At 38.4% G+C, this 14,003-nt stretch overlaps 1 protein-coding gene across 1 annotated transcript in view; it reads left to right on the top strand.

Moving 5' to 3' along the window:
• Nucleotides 1-14,003, top strand: part of KCNQ1 (potassium voltage-gated channel subfamily Q member 1) — a 330,046-nt gene that overhangs the window by 75,050 nt on the left and 240,993 nt on the right. The window contains exons 4-7 of the mRNA XM_042815059.1: nt 7,988-8,114; nt 9,277-9,355; nt 9,787-9,883; nt 10,540-10,680. Coding sequence (XP_042670993.1) covers nt 7,988-8,114; nt 9,277-9,355; nt 9,787-9,883; nt 10,540-10,680 — 444 coding nt within the window. The remainder of the gene's footprint in view (nt 1-7,987; nt 8,115-9,276; nt 9,356-9,786; nt 9,884-10,539; nt 10,681-14,003) is intronic.

Genomic DNA, 14,003 nt, shown 5'->3' with positions numbered 1-14,003 from the left:
GGTCGGGCACCACGGATACGAAGTAGCTTTTTTGAAAATGAGGAAGGCTATTGAGTTAAAAAAAAAACAAAAACAACAAGATGCTTGGTAGAATAAAAAATAATCAGTTTGGGGTGAGTAGGCGCTGTGCAAGCGGTATTAATATAAAAAGTTCTTTGTAACACAAAAGTACAAACTGTACGGCTTAGGCTGCTTCCTTATAGTCTGCAACAGCTCCTTTCTACTCCTGCTAGTGCGTTCTGTGTAGCACCAGTTCTGTGCATCTCTCTGAACTGCACGTGTGCTTAACTTTAAGTAAGTGTGTAGTTCTTTTGAATTCATTGAGATATAAAATTAAGCATATGCTGGGCTGGATAGGAGCCAGAGCATATTTCACTTTGAAGGAAAGACTCCTATGTGAATTCTTTCTACAGTCATATGAACCGTGAATAACAGGTTCATGAAATAAACAGAAAGGAGATGGGTTGTTGTTTTTTAAATCAATTTTAGGCTGATGTTAGGATGTTGAAACTTTCCTTCTGTTGCCAAATTCTTTGGATTTAAGGTCTAGTTCATGAGAATACTTTGTGGTGGAGGAGAACTTCATGTTCAAATAAGTATAAACTAAACGTGCAAGTCCAGCTTAATTTACTTTTATAAATTCCTGGTGGATATCATCAACAGCTAAGTTCACAAGCTAAAGGCAACTGAATTATGAAGAGACTTTTGCAGGGGTGAAGGCATGGCAAGCTCTTTTAATACACCAGTGCTCTGAGACAATGCCATAATGTGCATGACATCTGACACCAGAGGCTTTTTGTAGTCAGCGGAAAACCTACTGCCTTCATTTGGGTTTGGCTGAAACCTCCAGAGAGAAGAGAGGTAATATCAATTGAAGGCTTTCTAAATGCACCTAAGGGAGCAAGGTGCACCAATCCTATAGAAATTGAGTAGGATTTAGTTGTTTGGAGCCTTTGGAAAGTCACAACCTAAAATTGCAGGCCTGCTGTATTCTTTAGTGGTCCCAGTGCTGTTGTGTGCTCTTGGCAATGATTAAAGGTGAATAGAAAAGTGCATTCGGTGTTTCTACCTTTGTTTTTTAGTAAGATTCAAAACATGAGCAAACATGTACGTAAGTATTACAGAATCAAGAATCAAAGAATCGTACGGGTTGGAAGGAACCTCTGGAGGTCATCTAGTACAACCCCCCACTGATGTAGGTTCCCTACAGTAAGTTACATAGGAAGGCATCCAGGTGGATTACGAATATCTTCAGAGAAGGGCAGTCCACAACCTCTCTTGCCAGCTTGTTCCAGTGCTCTGTCACCCTCCGAGTAAAGGATTTTTCATCATGTTTGTATGGAACTTCCTGTGCTCGAGATCATTGGCACATTGCTCCTCATGCAGTACTTCAGATGTGGCCTCACCAGGGCAGAGTAGGCATTTTTAACGTGCCTCAGACCTTGTTGGCCACAAGGGCATGCTGCTGGCTCATGCTGTTGACCACCAGGACACCCATTCCTTCTCTGCAGAGCTACTCTCCAACAGTCAGCTCCCAACCTGTACTGATGCATCTTAATTTAAAAGAGTAATAAAAGGACTTCAGTGATACTCAGTAACTTCTTAGAATTAATTATGGGCCTCTGAAGATAGAAACATGACACTAATATGAAGACTTTTGTTTTCCATTCTCTATTTAATCATTTGGTACCAAACTTGTTAAATAACAAATTTTAGCAATTGACCCTAGACTTTTTAAAAGGAAGATATAGGCAGGACAAGAGCCACTAAGTGTTCTGGCTGTAAACGTATTATTAAAAACTTATTTTTGTCTTTAATTTGAAAAGATGAAATGTTTAAGATCCTGGGAAGTGAGGAGACTAAGTAGGGAAAATAATTCCTCGTTTTAAATTGCTCTTTTGTCACTTTCTGTAGCAAAGTATGTATTCATGAATATGTAAAACCACTTACCTTTAATATTTCATTTGTGCTTCATCAAGCTTTAATTTTTCCTTTATGGAGTTCAGTGTCTATCTTTGCCTGTTTGTCCAAGCCATCTGATTTTGCTGCTCTGCATATCTTAGAAAACAGTACAGCTTTCAGGAAAAAATCCTGTCTTTCTCAAGAGAACAAAGAGGTGCCTCTCTATACAAAGTGAGTGAGATTAGAAGAAACAGTTGCCCTTAGTGTTGTAAATTTGCATACCCAGCTCAGGCTGCGCTCAAGTGCTGGCTGAAGCATTCTGCAAGCCCTGATGTGTAAGATGAGCAGTGTGCTGGAAGTGGGCTCTAGCTGTCCCTGCACTCGTGCGGCCTGTGGTGCTTCTGGTTCTGTGAGCATAAATGCATCCTCTCAGTCTACACAAGGGAAACAGACATACTTCTCCTCTTTTGACTTCTTGATGGCTGTGGAGGATAACGCTTGCATCCCTGTTTACGTAGGTGTTGAGCCTGTTTATGTCCTGGGATTTCATAGCCCATGGCCAGCAGCAAGTGCTGTTTGTCACTTTGCATTAGCATCAGCAGATTTGATGTCTTCTCTCTTGGTTTCCTTAAAACCAAAAACTTGTCTAGATCTGTGAAGAAAACCATAGATTGAGAGGAGGTTACTTATTCTACTTTAAAGTTGGTGCACCGACTTAGCAGAGAGCTTCCATTACCTCAACTTAGAAATAGGTATCACTGCACATTTGGCCACAGGAATCTTACAACTGAAGTATGCTGGTTGGCATGTAATGTCTATAACACTATGGAAGAAGTTATTCCTTTGTTTAAAGGAATTCATGGAAACTTTATCATACTTGAAGCTGGAATCTTAAGGAAGCCAGATTTGGAAAAGTCTTTATGGACTTTTCCTTATTAAGGAAATAATGTGGTTGACCTTTCCAACAAGGATAATGAAACTTCAGGCCTTGCTTTTCTTCAGAAAGCTAAAATTTACATTGGCTACCAGAAATATGGATTTTACCTCTCATCTTTTTATGGAAATTGCTGGAAAAAGATATGTAGACCCTTTAAAGTAAAGGCCTTGTTCATAATAGGTTTGAGATGAAACTTTATCTTGTCTTCCCACGTCAAGTGTCTGGATGAACTTCTGTGATACTTCATGATCAGGTACACCTTTGAGCTCTATAGGCTGGGCCTCAGAATTTGTGTTCCTTCAGGTAAATGTTTTCTCAGCATCCAGAGACAATTTCCTTATCTGTTAAATAGCTGTTACAGTGTCATGATGTGTTCCATGTCAGTTCACAAACAGCCCTGCTTGTTTGAAACAAAGCATGTGTTTTAATAGGTCTGAATCTCTTATTGCACGGCTGAAAAACTCTGATCTCTTTTACAATTCAGCTACAGTTCTGTTCACGGAGAGCTCTTTTCCCATTGTCTTTTGATGGAAAAGACTTTCTTGCTTTTTTGCCTGGCAGTATACTGAAATTCATCAAGGTGATGGTTAAACTGTCCTTACCTGCAGCAGCTGCTTTCCATTAAATCTGTTCCTTCAGTCCTTCCCTTCCATGGGAACTGTGGGGTTACAAGCTTTAATGACAGATAGCGTGTGTATGTTTTGCAGGGTTCTGTGTCTTTGTGGATCCAGTTTAAGCTCCTTTAGAAAAAGCTGAGGTGTACTCTAGCAAGGTAATTGCCCTATCTTTCTCAGGCTGACATTGACTATACTTGCAACAGTTCCTAAAGTTATTCGTGTAGTAACTGATCAATACAATACACTTGTATTTCCATGCCAAAAACTGTGGAAGTGAGTAGTGACATGCTCTTGAAATTTATATTATCTTTTTCATAGTCTTCTGAAATGGATTCCTTGCACTAAGTACACTGCTATCCCAACACACCAGGGAGAACTCAAATTCCTTCACTGGCCATTAGGAGAAATGTCTTGGTTTGATACCTGGTATTTGGCCACCTGGGAGTCTGTTTGACACAGAAATATGAGAAGGCTTGAAGCTTGTTACACCAGTCCTGCCTGCCTGTCCTGTATGAGGACTGTTCCTCGTAGTTAAAAGTGGCGTGAATTTATATATGGTCATTTGCTCACAGGTGCAGAGTTATTTTCACTGACAGAGTTCTTCAGAAACAGCTGTCTGCATGTGTATCTCATATTCATCTGCTCTGCCTCCCTTTCCAGGGTTAATGGGTATTTGCCTGTGTTGGGATGATGTGGCTGCGAAGTCATGAAGCTGTGTATGGGCTGAGCAGGAGGGATGGCAGTAGTGAGTGAGCTATGTATGCATTAATAACGGGGAAAAAAAAATCTCTTATGCAAGAGGGCTTCTCTGTGTTCACAGCGTGAAGGTGCATGACTTCCATCTCTTGGAGAGCTCATTTTGTCATATTAGTATAATTTTTTTAAATCTCAGTAAGATGTTTCTGCTTTCACCTTGTAGAAAGGAGATCAGAATTAAGCTGCAAAGGGTTGTGTGTCACTGCACAGTGCAGTTCTCATATGCACATATAAGTTTAAGCAAGAAAACTCCTTTGTTGAGCTTTAATCTTCATCTCTACCTGTGTCCTGCAGTTTCTTCTGCATTTTAGTTTTTCCCTTGTGCTGACTGTTGCTTCATTTCTTATTTCACTCTTCCTTTACATTCTCTTTGCCTGCTCAGTGCTTTATTCTTCCATTTCCCTGTATCATTTTCATTCTGAATCTTCCTGAGGTGGTGTTTCGGTCTAGCAGGTTGTGAGATGCACCAAAACATTTTTATGGTAGCTATGTGTTAAATGGGCATGCAGGAGGAAGTGCCTGAGAAACAGTGGCCCGTATTCATCTGTAGTGCAACTCTGATTATCTGAGATACACAGGTGTGAGACTCTACTGCTCTATGCAGTGTAACTATCCCAGTAAATTGATTAACCCTAATTACCAGCTGCATTTAAATGAACTAAGGATCCGGTTGCCATCCTTCAAGTTGATGTTACATTTCATGCTAATCTGTCATATGGAAAAAATAGGATGTGCTTTCCTATTTAGTAGTCAGTAAATTTAGCACTTTCCTATTTGGTAATTCAGTAAAGCATAATTTTCCAGTCTGTTTTTTCTCCGTTGTCTGCAAGTTTCTGGCCACTAATATAAATGTGTACTGACAAGAAATTCATCGGGCTTCTCTGCCCCTGAGGGATTACTTATTAGACTTATGCAATGCAAGGTATTAAAAACACTTTTGTCTGTCACACAGCCACGGGCAGGGGAGGGGGAATTTGCCAGTTGCTAATGGATACCTGGAGGTTTTGTGCATGACCATGAAGAACAGCTTGTGCACTTTCACCCCTGATGTTCCCTGAATAACTCGGGTCTCATTTAGGTCAATAAGCCTTTATCAAAACGTCAGGAGTGAAAAATGTGTCTTGGTGTAAGCCGACTGGTCGTTCCCTCCAGTCACTGGAGTCTATAGAACAATCAATGTTCTCTAAGCTTGTCTGCGTGTCATGCAAAGAACTGGATGACAGTAACCATTGACTGCATGTCTGTTGCATTGTCTTTGGAACAGCCCACATTTGCATACTTGCCAATGTTCCTGTTAGCCAACGAACCATGGAGGGGCCTTAAAAAACATACACACACAGCTCTGATGCAAATTTCCTACGCAGAGAATACACACTTCTTTAAAGCACAATCCAGGCTTTCAATTTTTACCTTCTTGCTATCAAAACGAAACTGCAATCCTGACAAGCCCGTGGTTTCTGGCTGTGCATGGACTGTTTTATTGTGCAAAAACAATCTTTCCTGTGGGTTTGTCTTTTTTGTCTTTTCCTACTAAATTTCTTGGTTTTGTTTTTCTTTTCTTTTTTTTTTTTTTTTGTAACCTGCTTTTCAGGGTTATCTGAAGAGTATTGTCTGTGCTAATGGCTAATGCATATGATGTGAGGCAATACTTCCCTTCCTCCAATTAATTATTTTGAATGAAGGGCAGTTTTTGCTCTTTGCTCAGTTGCTATTGTCTTTTGTTGAGGGATTTTCTTTCTTAGTACTGATGAAAGAAGACGCATTCGTTTTCTGTAGACTGAAATGTTCTTGAATATTAGAGTTTATTGAAAATGTCCTGGAAATGAATGCAGTCATCTGGTCAGCAAAGACAGCCTCTGTTAGTTTGTTTTGCAGTAATGGAACCTCACAGAAAACAGCACTGTTAATTTTGTCCTTTGGTGTAGGTTCTTCAACGACTTGAAGTGAAACTGGACCAGGGAGAATTTTGTTTCATTTGAAGCTTCTATCAGAAGACACAATCTTTCCTTAAAGAGCTTGCTACAGAGACTGTTTCTTTAGACTTATGACTTTAAATATGGCTTTATTTTATTGAAAAAAAAAAGATTTAATAATACTCCAAATTAGTTAAAGATAAGTGAAGGGTTCTGATGGATCCTTTCAGCAGCAAGCTGTACAAGAGATTCTTGGCTGGGTCAAAGGGTCTGAGCTTTATATTCATTACAGCCAACAATCTGAACAATTTCATTAGATGTTGAAAATGTAATTGGAATACAATATAACCGACTGTGATGTTCTTCTGCTGCACCTGACATCATGCAGGCATGATAAGACTTTCATAACTGAGGAGGAGAGTCCTGGCATTCTCCTAGCTTTTTGGAAGTGCTGCAGAGTAATTTCAACACTGAAGTGCCCTGAGGTGAGCACTTTATGCCATCAGAAGACTGGAATTTTGAAGCCACACAAATAATACCGTGAAGTGTATTAATGCATAACAATTTCTTCCCCTCTTCTAACTGCTTCTAGGCTTCTATTTTACTGGCCTTTCAGGGCAATGTCCTGTCCATCTTTGAGGCTTATGATGTGACTTTCATTGGTGTTGTCTGGGTTAAGGTTGCATGTTGAGTATTTTAGTTGATTTAGAACATCACTTTGAGTCACATTTGCTAATTTGATCTCATGAAAAATAGCAGCGAACGCTGCAGAAATGGCAGAGGCTGGGTAAAATGTTCAGCAGATTTCATTTTCTTTTTCATGTTAAATTGCTCTCTGTAATAAGGAGTTCATTATCTGCGTTGTCCTACAGAGCTGTAGTAACTAATCTGCTTTAGTTTTTCTGTATGCCACGCTCTGTGTATTTTCAGCTACAAGCCACTGTTACCATTCCAATTAGCAGTCTCTGCTGTTGACTGTGATAGAGAATGTGACCTGTTATTAGTGAAGTTGGCCAGTAAGGAAGTACTGCCTTTCCTTGGTATTTGAGGTAACTATATTGAATGTGCCACACTCAACCAGTCTCTATGAAAGCAAGGTTTATCTGCACACCAAGTTCAAAAAATGACAGAATGGTACCTTTGTGTACCAACAGAAATGTCAGATGTCTTCGAGATTTATGGCTCTGTACAGATTTCCAAAGCAGGAAGTTAGTCTGTGGTTAACACGTGGTTCGGTACCCACAGCACTTCAGGACGAGACTCCTGTTTCTTACTGTTGACAAGAAGGGGTGCCTGATGTCTTACAGTGTTTTCATCACACCTGGGTATTGGCATGTCAGTAGAGGGTACTAGAAATGTTACTTTCATCCATGTAAGATTAAAAGAAGATTGAAAAAGTATAAATAAATGTGTGGTTGGTATGGTCAGCGGGATGTGAAGCACACCTCTTCCTGAAATGAAATTCACTAGAAAAATACTCATCTTCTGAATATGGGCTCTGTTTGTTTTCTTTGGCTTGGTTAGGAAACCTTTTGTTTGAATTACAGAGACCAAATTAATTGTACGGAATGGTTTTCAGTTCTTGCACATGTAGGCGAGCCAAATTGCATGCAATTAAAGTATTAAAGTATTTACATTTGCTCTCAATCTTTAATTTTTGTTTGCCAGGTTTTCTGTTACCTTAAGTAGTTTTTGAATAGTTTGTGTTTTGTTTTGTTTCGTTTTGTTTTTTAACCTTCCAAATTGTGCATTTTATTTTAGCATTTCCCAATAGCTACTGGGAAAAAAAAAAAAAAAAAAAAAAAAAAAGATGGAAAGACAGTAGAACATTAACCTAGTTGTCCGTCTTCTGTTTCTTTTAGGAAATTGTGTTAGTGGTATTCTTTGGAACAGAATATGTGGTTCGGTTATGGTCAGCAGGATGTCGCAGTAAATATGTTGGAATATGGGGAAGGCTTCGTTTTGCTAGGAAGCCTATTTCAATCATCGGTGAGTATGCACAGCTTGCAAGGTTGATGTAAACACCAAGTAACGGTTACACTTCAAAGTTCTGAAAAGATAAATTTCAGTGGAAATGGGAGCCAAGTGAAAGGGAAAGCTCTTCTCATTAGTATTATCGTAGATCTGAGTTTCCTTTCAGAAATCCACAGCACTCTTTGGAAAACAAATGTAGCTTGGCTTGTTTTTCCAGAAAAGCAGTGTGTTTTCTTTTCACAAGTGATCTGAAGCTTTGCCAGAAATAAGTCTCACCCATAGTCCTGTCTCCTGCAACCTCGGGACCCAAACACTTAGAATTGCTGCAACTTCTTTTCTTTTAAAGATGCTGAAATCCCCTTTATTTTTTTCTTCCCTGAAAGCCCTCTGAGTATTTTAATACGAGTTACTTTGCACTCTAATTGAGGCACACATTGCCTGGTGAAGCACAATAGATACACCGCAATTACTTCGTGTACCAATTAAATTAAAAACTGATTCTCAGCAATGCATTTGGATCTGGACGCCATTGTAGTTGATATCCTGACTGACTTCAGTGTTCATAGAAATTGCATTGGCATTCTCTCTACATGTCATAACTCATATTTTTTATAGAATGGTTGTCCTGTGTTTAATTTCACTGAGAGAAATGTAATAACCTAGAAGCACTCTTCACTCATAAGAAAGCTATATAAAGACAGTTGCCCTGAAGCACTTAAAATATAAATAGATTAAACAGAACAAGTTTTGGAGAGGAGTATTGTTATAGAAGCGCAATAAAGCTTGTTTTTCTGGCAGTTCTTTCCACTACTCAGAAATGCTATTTGTCGTTGACCAAAATATACCAGAATTGTTTCATAAGCAATTTGCAAGCTTTTCAAATGTAAATTACAAAATTTTGTACCTGGATATTGTTACAATCATAAAGTTGCTTGGTTTAACTTCTCTGTGTGCATGCATATATAATACATACTTTCAACTTACTTTATATCTATGTGAGACTGCCTCTCGGATGTGACTGCAGCTATAAAATCTCTGTTACAGTAGAGATCTCTTGAGATAAAACTGATGGGGTCATTGTTCCAAGTAAAACTGACATTGGTTATAGTAACAGCCTTGTGGAAGCATTACAAGCTGTCTCTAGCTCATTTTTTTTCAACTGACTTTTATTTTTCAGATTTAATTGTAGTTGTCGCTTCCATGATAGTTCTGTGTGTGGGCTCTAAAGGTCAAGTCTTTGCAACCTCAGCTATCAGGTAATTATATGCAATAGAAGAAAATAATGCTGTCTATTTGAGTTAGGTGGCTTTTTTCCCCCCTTTTGTTTACCTCCCGTAAGGGTGAAAAGCAGTCTCTCCTCTGACATTCACAGAGTAACAGAGCAGATGACCATTCACATATGGGTGTGAAATAGTGATGTCATGAAGTGTAGTGAGAATAAAATTTTTAATCTGTTTTCTGGTTGTAATTTTCTTACTCCAGCAATGGATTTATGTCTGTTTGGGGTAGGAGTGAACATCTAGGCATGCATCCCCCGCTCCTCAAAGAGACAAACATTGAAGTCTACCATAAAATACTGTGCATCTCTTTTAAAACGGTCCTTTGGAAGGCACAGACTTCCTCTCTCAACCTCTTTTTCTCCTCTTGTATGTTTGGCCTCTTCATTCATTTAAAACTTTTGTTCTAGGGGCATCCGTTTCCTGCAGATTTTGCGGATGCTGCATGTTGACCGTCAGGGTGGCACGTGGAGGCTGTTGGGATCAGTCGTCTTCATTCACAGACAAGTAAGTTTGGGTACTCCAAGGAATGGCAAAATAATAGATGCCATTTGTTTAATAGTAATTTAAGTTCCTATATTCAGAGCAGTGTCTATGCAGACATCCATATGATGTTAAATATATTCAATGTGGAGACAGGCGGCCATTTATTTTATCCAAATGCAGTTGTTCTATCCTGTTCAAGGGACAAAAAAGCATGTAAAATATTAAAAATATTCACCTACACTTTGGAAAACTTTTGATGTATATGTGGACTTAACTACAGAGAATGAGACTTTTAAGACAGAATGTGAATGTTTCTGTAAAATATATATCTAAGTCATAAAGTTGTTTTGAATACAGTAGCACTGTATGAAAAATTCAACCATCCAAATTTTGGTGACCAAAAAGTTAATCTGTCACATTTGCACGTGAGGAACATGTGGTTATTTCTAACGTTCAGGCAGTGCACGCTGGGACGGATCGTTAGATACTCAGTAAATTCTTTCATCACTGAGCACAGTGGATTCTTATTAAATTGCACAGCCAACAGTTGGTGTCAGTGTTTATTACATGCTGAAACTGCATTCTTCTGAACCAGTTCTCTTTTAGAAAGCACCAGCGATGTGTAACTTAGATGTCTTAACAGTACTGAATCAATGTTATTTTGACTCTGTTTGCAGGAACTGATAACTACACTCTACATTGGATTTCTGGGCCTGATTTTTTCCTCTTATTTTGTGTACCTGGCTGAAAAAGATGCTGTAAATGATTCTGGAGAAACAGAGTTTGGCAGCTATGCAGATGCCCTATGGTGGGGAGTAGTAAGTATGGCAATTTTACATGTTAGCAGTCTCAAGTATGAAGCGTAGTTCAAGCAGACACGGAGAGAGAGCAGCACTTTGACATGGCCTCTTATTGCTGCAATAAATTTTCTGTTTTTCGTGAGTCTGTGAAACCAAGAAAATACTATAGAAGATCTGTGGTTTTATTTGGTGTTTCTTGTCTTATGTGATCCAAAGTGATCAAGTTCTGTATACAAGGTATAGAAAAATCTACTCTTATTTCTACATGCTGTCTTCCCATGTGTTATAGTAATTTACTTGCTGCATATCTCATGGTAGGATTCAACCTTCTAATACAATAAGGCTTGCTAAGTCAGGGTTTTCCTCTTTTTGTTGTTGTTGTTATTCTGCTTATCTATGGTTTATCATTCAGCCTGGTACAGTAATTTCCTGCTTCATCAGAATAGACTAGTTCCAAAACGAGGATCATCTGAGATGCTTAATAAATCTGGGCACAGGACCTTTTTAAATTACTATATTGCTTTGGGACCGACTCAGTAGCCTTATGTGGCATTCCTCTTCACTGAGTTTATTCCTATCTTGCTCAGAGGTATTACAGGTGTCTCCAAGATGTTCCCATACTTTGACATGTAGATGAGTCTTCAGTTTTGCTCATAAATCTCTGCTGCAATGGCTAGTAGTGACAGTTGTCTTTCTATTTTTTATGTGTACATACTGATTTGGCAGCTCATTTGAATTCTGTTGTTTCTGATAGTAACAATTCCCTCCTTTTCTCCCATGATTTGCAAATATTATGTTGGCTGCTATGTTCTGGGATTTTCGTTTTGTAATTGTTTTCCTTTCCTTTTCCTGCTAGACTTCAAAGGAAAGAAGTTGGAACTAGATGATCTTTCTTCCAACTTAAGCCACTCTATGAGTCAATCGTTATGTATGGAGCAGCCCTCATACCTCCTTTTCACTGACAGAATCTTCTTGAGAAATAGTTTTTTATAAACTCCTCCGTGTGTGTGTTCATATTGTCTTCTCTCTACAAACACTACAACACTCCATTTCAGGAAGGAAATAATAAAAGCATATACCCTTGTATGAATCCAGCAGATTGTGTGTAGGTTGCTACTAAAATCTGCTGATGAATTCTTTTCTCTGCGTTTGCCATGATAGAAAGCTCCCTCTAGCACCAGAAAACTTGCTGTGTAGTGCAAGGAAGTGGCTTTCTGGCAAGGAGCTTCTCTGATGCTTTCATATCATCACAGTATTTTTATTTTACAGTACAGGACTCACATAAATCAGTAATAAACAATGGCAGATGAGGCTGCATGTAAAAACACATGCTGTCATTGGCATTAGCATTAAAAATTGAATACGTGACAGATGAGGTTGGCTTTCTAGAAATACAGTAAAGCTTTCTTTCCACGGATGCAATGAGATCTGTCAGGATATTGAAATACTTTCTTTCCAAGGAATTACTGCTCGATTAATACATATGCCAGTTATTTATTATTTATTCTTTTTCATTACAGTAAACTTGTTTAATCAACAGATTTAATTATGGTCACATTGTCTTCCTGTCATAATTTATTTCAGGATACCATTTGGACTGTGTGTTACCGTATTCAGTAAGTCTCTAATGGAACTTGCTTAATATTAGAAATAGAATTTAGTGTCCCTGTTCTGCTCTAGCTGCAGATTGTTGGAAGGATTTAATAAAACATAACTGAAATAAGTTCAGACCTATCTCTTCTTGATTGTTGTTTCTTTTTGTTTGATTATTAGTTCTTTCTGATTGATTTTTAGTTTTTTTGGTTGTTGTTGTTTTTTTTTTAACTAGATTAAAAAAAGAACCTACAAACTTGGTCCAATATCTGACGGATGCTTCCTGCTGAGGGTCTCAAATTATTTAAAACAAAACAACAAACAACTCTTGAACTGTTAGTTCCTAAAAGTTTCAGTTATGTTTTAGGCAGAATTTTCAGAATGGCTCGAATTCTGCTCACTGAAAACCTATCTCCATCTGTTTTGGACTGGGTATGCAAAAAGTAATTTGCAATTCCTATCTCAAAGACCACCACAGTTATATGATCTCTCTGGCACGCAGCTGATCTCACTGCTCGAAAAGTGTCCTATTTGGCTTTTGTAGCAGGCAATACATCTAAAAGAACAGGACTTGATGCTGTTTTCACACACCCATCATTTCACAATATATAGCACAGTGCTTCTCTTTTTTTTTAAATTAGCTCAGTGTATATCTATGCTGCTAACGTAGTTCTTTGGGTAATGGTAACAGAACATGCAGCATAGCATAAAGTAGGTAATTTAAAAGGTCTATGTTACCACAACTAAACTCCATCTGGAACTGGGTACTTTTATATTGCTTTGCTTTGCTGACTGTAGGCATACCCATAGGGTGCATAACTCTTAATTAAATGTTCTTCATTGTCATTGTTGTTATTTTTAAACCTATATTGTTGTTCCATTTCCATATGTAAAATGGCATCCTGGACGTTATTTGAATTTCCTTCAGTACTCCAGGCTGTTGTTATTGGCTAGCTTGTAGGCTGCTTGGAGAAAACTGTGGTTACCTTGTCACGTGGAATAAAGTCTTGTCTGTATTACTGCTGCTTTTGAATGCAGAGTGTATTGTATAAGTAATTCTGCTGATGGCAGCCTGTCTTGTATGCCTTGTAAAAGACAAAGTTGTTGTTTGTTACTTGCGTTTAATTTACATGATCCACCTCTCATCTACATAGGGCAGGTATGCAACCTGTTACACTGTTCTGTGTAACAAAGCATGCAGTCACTAAGACCTAAAGAAAGATGATAAAAACAAGAATTAAAACGCCAAACTAACCAAACCAGCAAGATGTTCTTATCCAGTCTCTCAAAGAAGATCTTCATCAGGAAGTGTTATTGTCCTGTTGTTTCCGTTGTTTGTTTCGTTGTTGTTCTTAGGTTTTCTTTGTTTAATTTTTTTTCTTCCCTTTAAGTAGTAAAATTGGTCACGCCTCAGGCAGATGGATGGGAGCTCTCCTTTTGATATCCACTGATTGGTACACAATTTCCAGCTTTCACATCTGAACAAACATCCTTCAGGAAAACCATTATGTGGATTGTGCTAGCAGTCTCTTTAATCATGAGCACTGTTTGCCAGAAGCAATTATTGACTATAGCCATGCATGAATATCGCGCTATGCCCATTCCTTTGGATTGGATTGAGGACTTGTCTGCAAATACCAGCTTTAGTTAAGAGTTTCCTATTCCTTTAATTTTGAAATACGTGCTTTCTCACTAAGGAACGAATTCAACAAACACTGATAAGTTTACTTCTAAGCAAAACAGTGTTC

The sequence above is a fragment of the Centrocercus urophasianus genome, unplaced genomic scaffold (genome assembly GCF_019232065.1).
Source record: "Centrocercus urophasianus isolate 14NV4802_14NV808 unplaced genomic scaffold, USGS_Curo_1.0 seq_14, whole genome shotgun sequence".
Lineage (NCBI taxonomy): Eukaryota > Metazoa > Chordata > Aves > Galliformes > Phasianidae > Centrocercus > Centrocercus urophasianus.
Note: the sequence above shows the minus strand (reverse complement) of the source record. Positions and strands in the feature narration are given on the sequence as shown.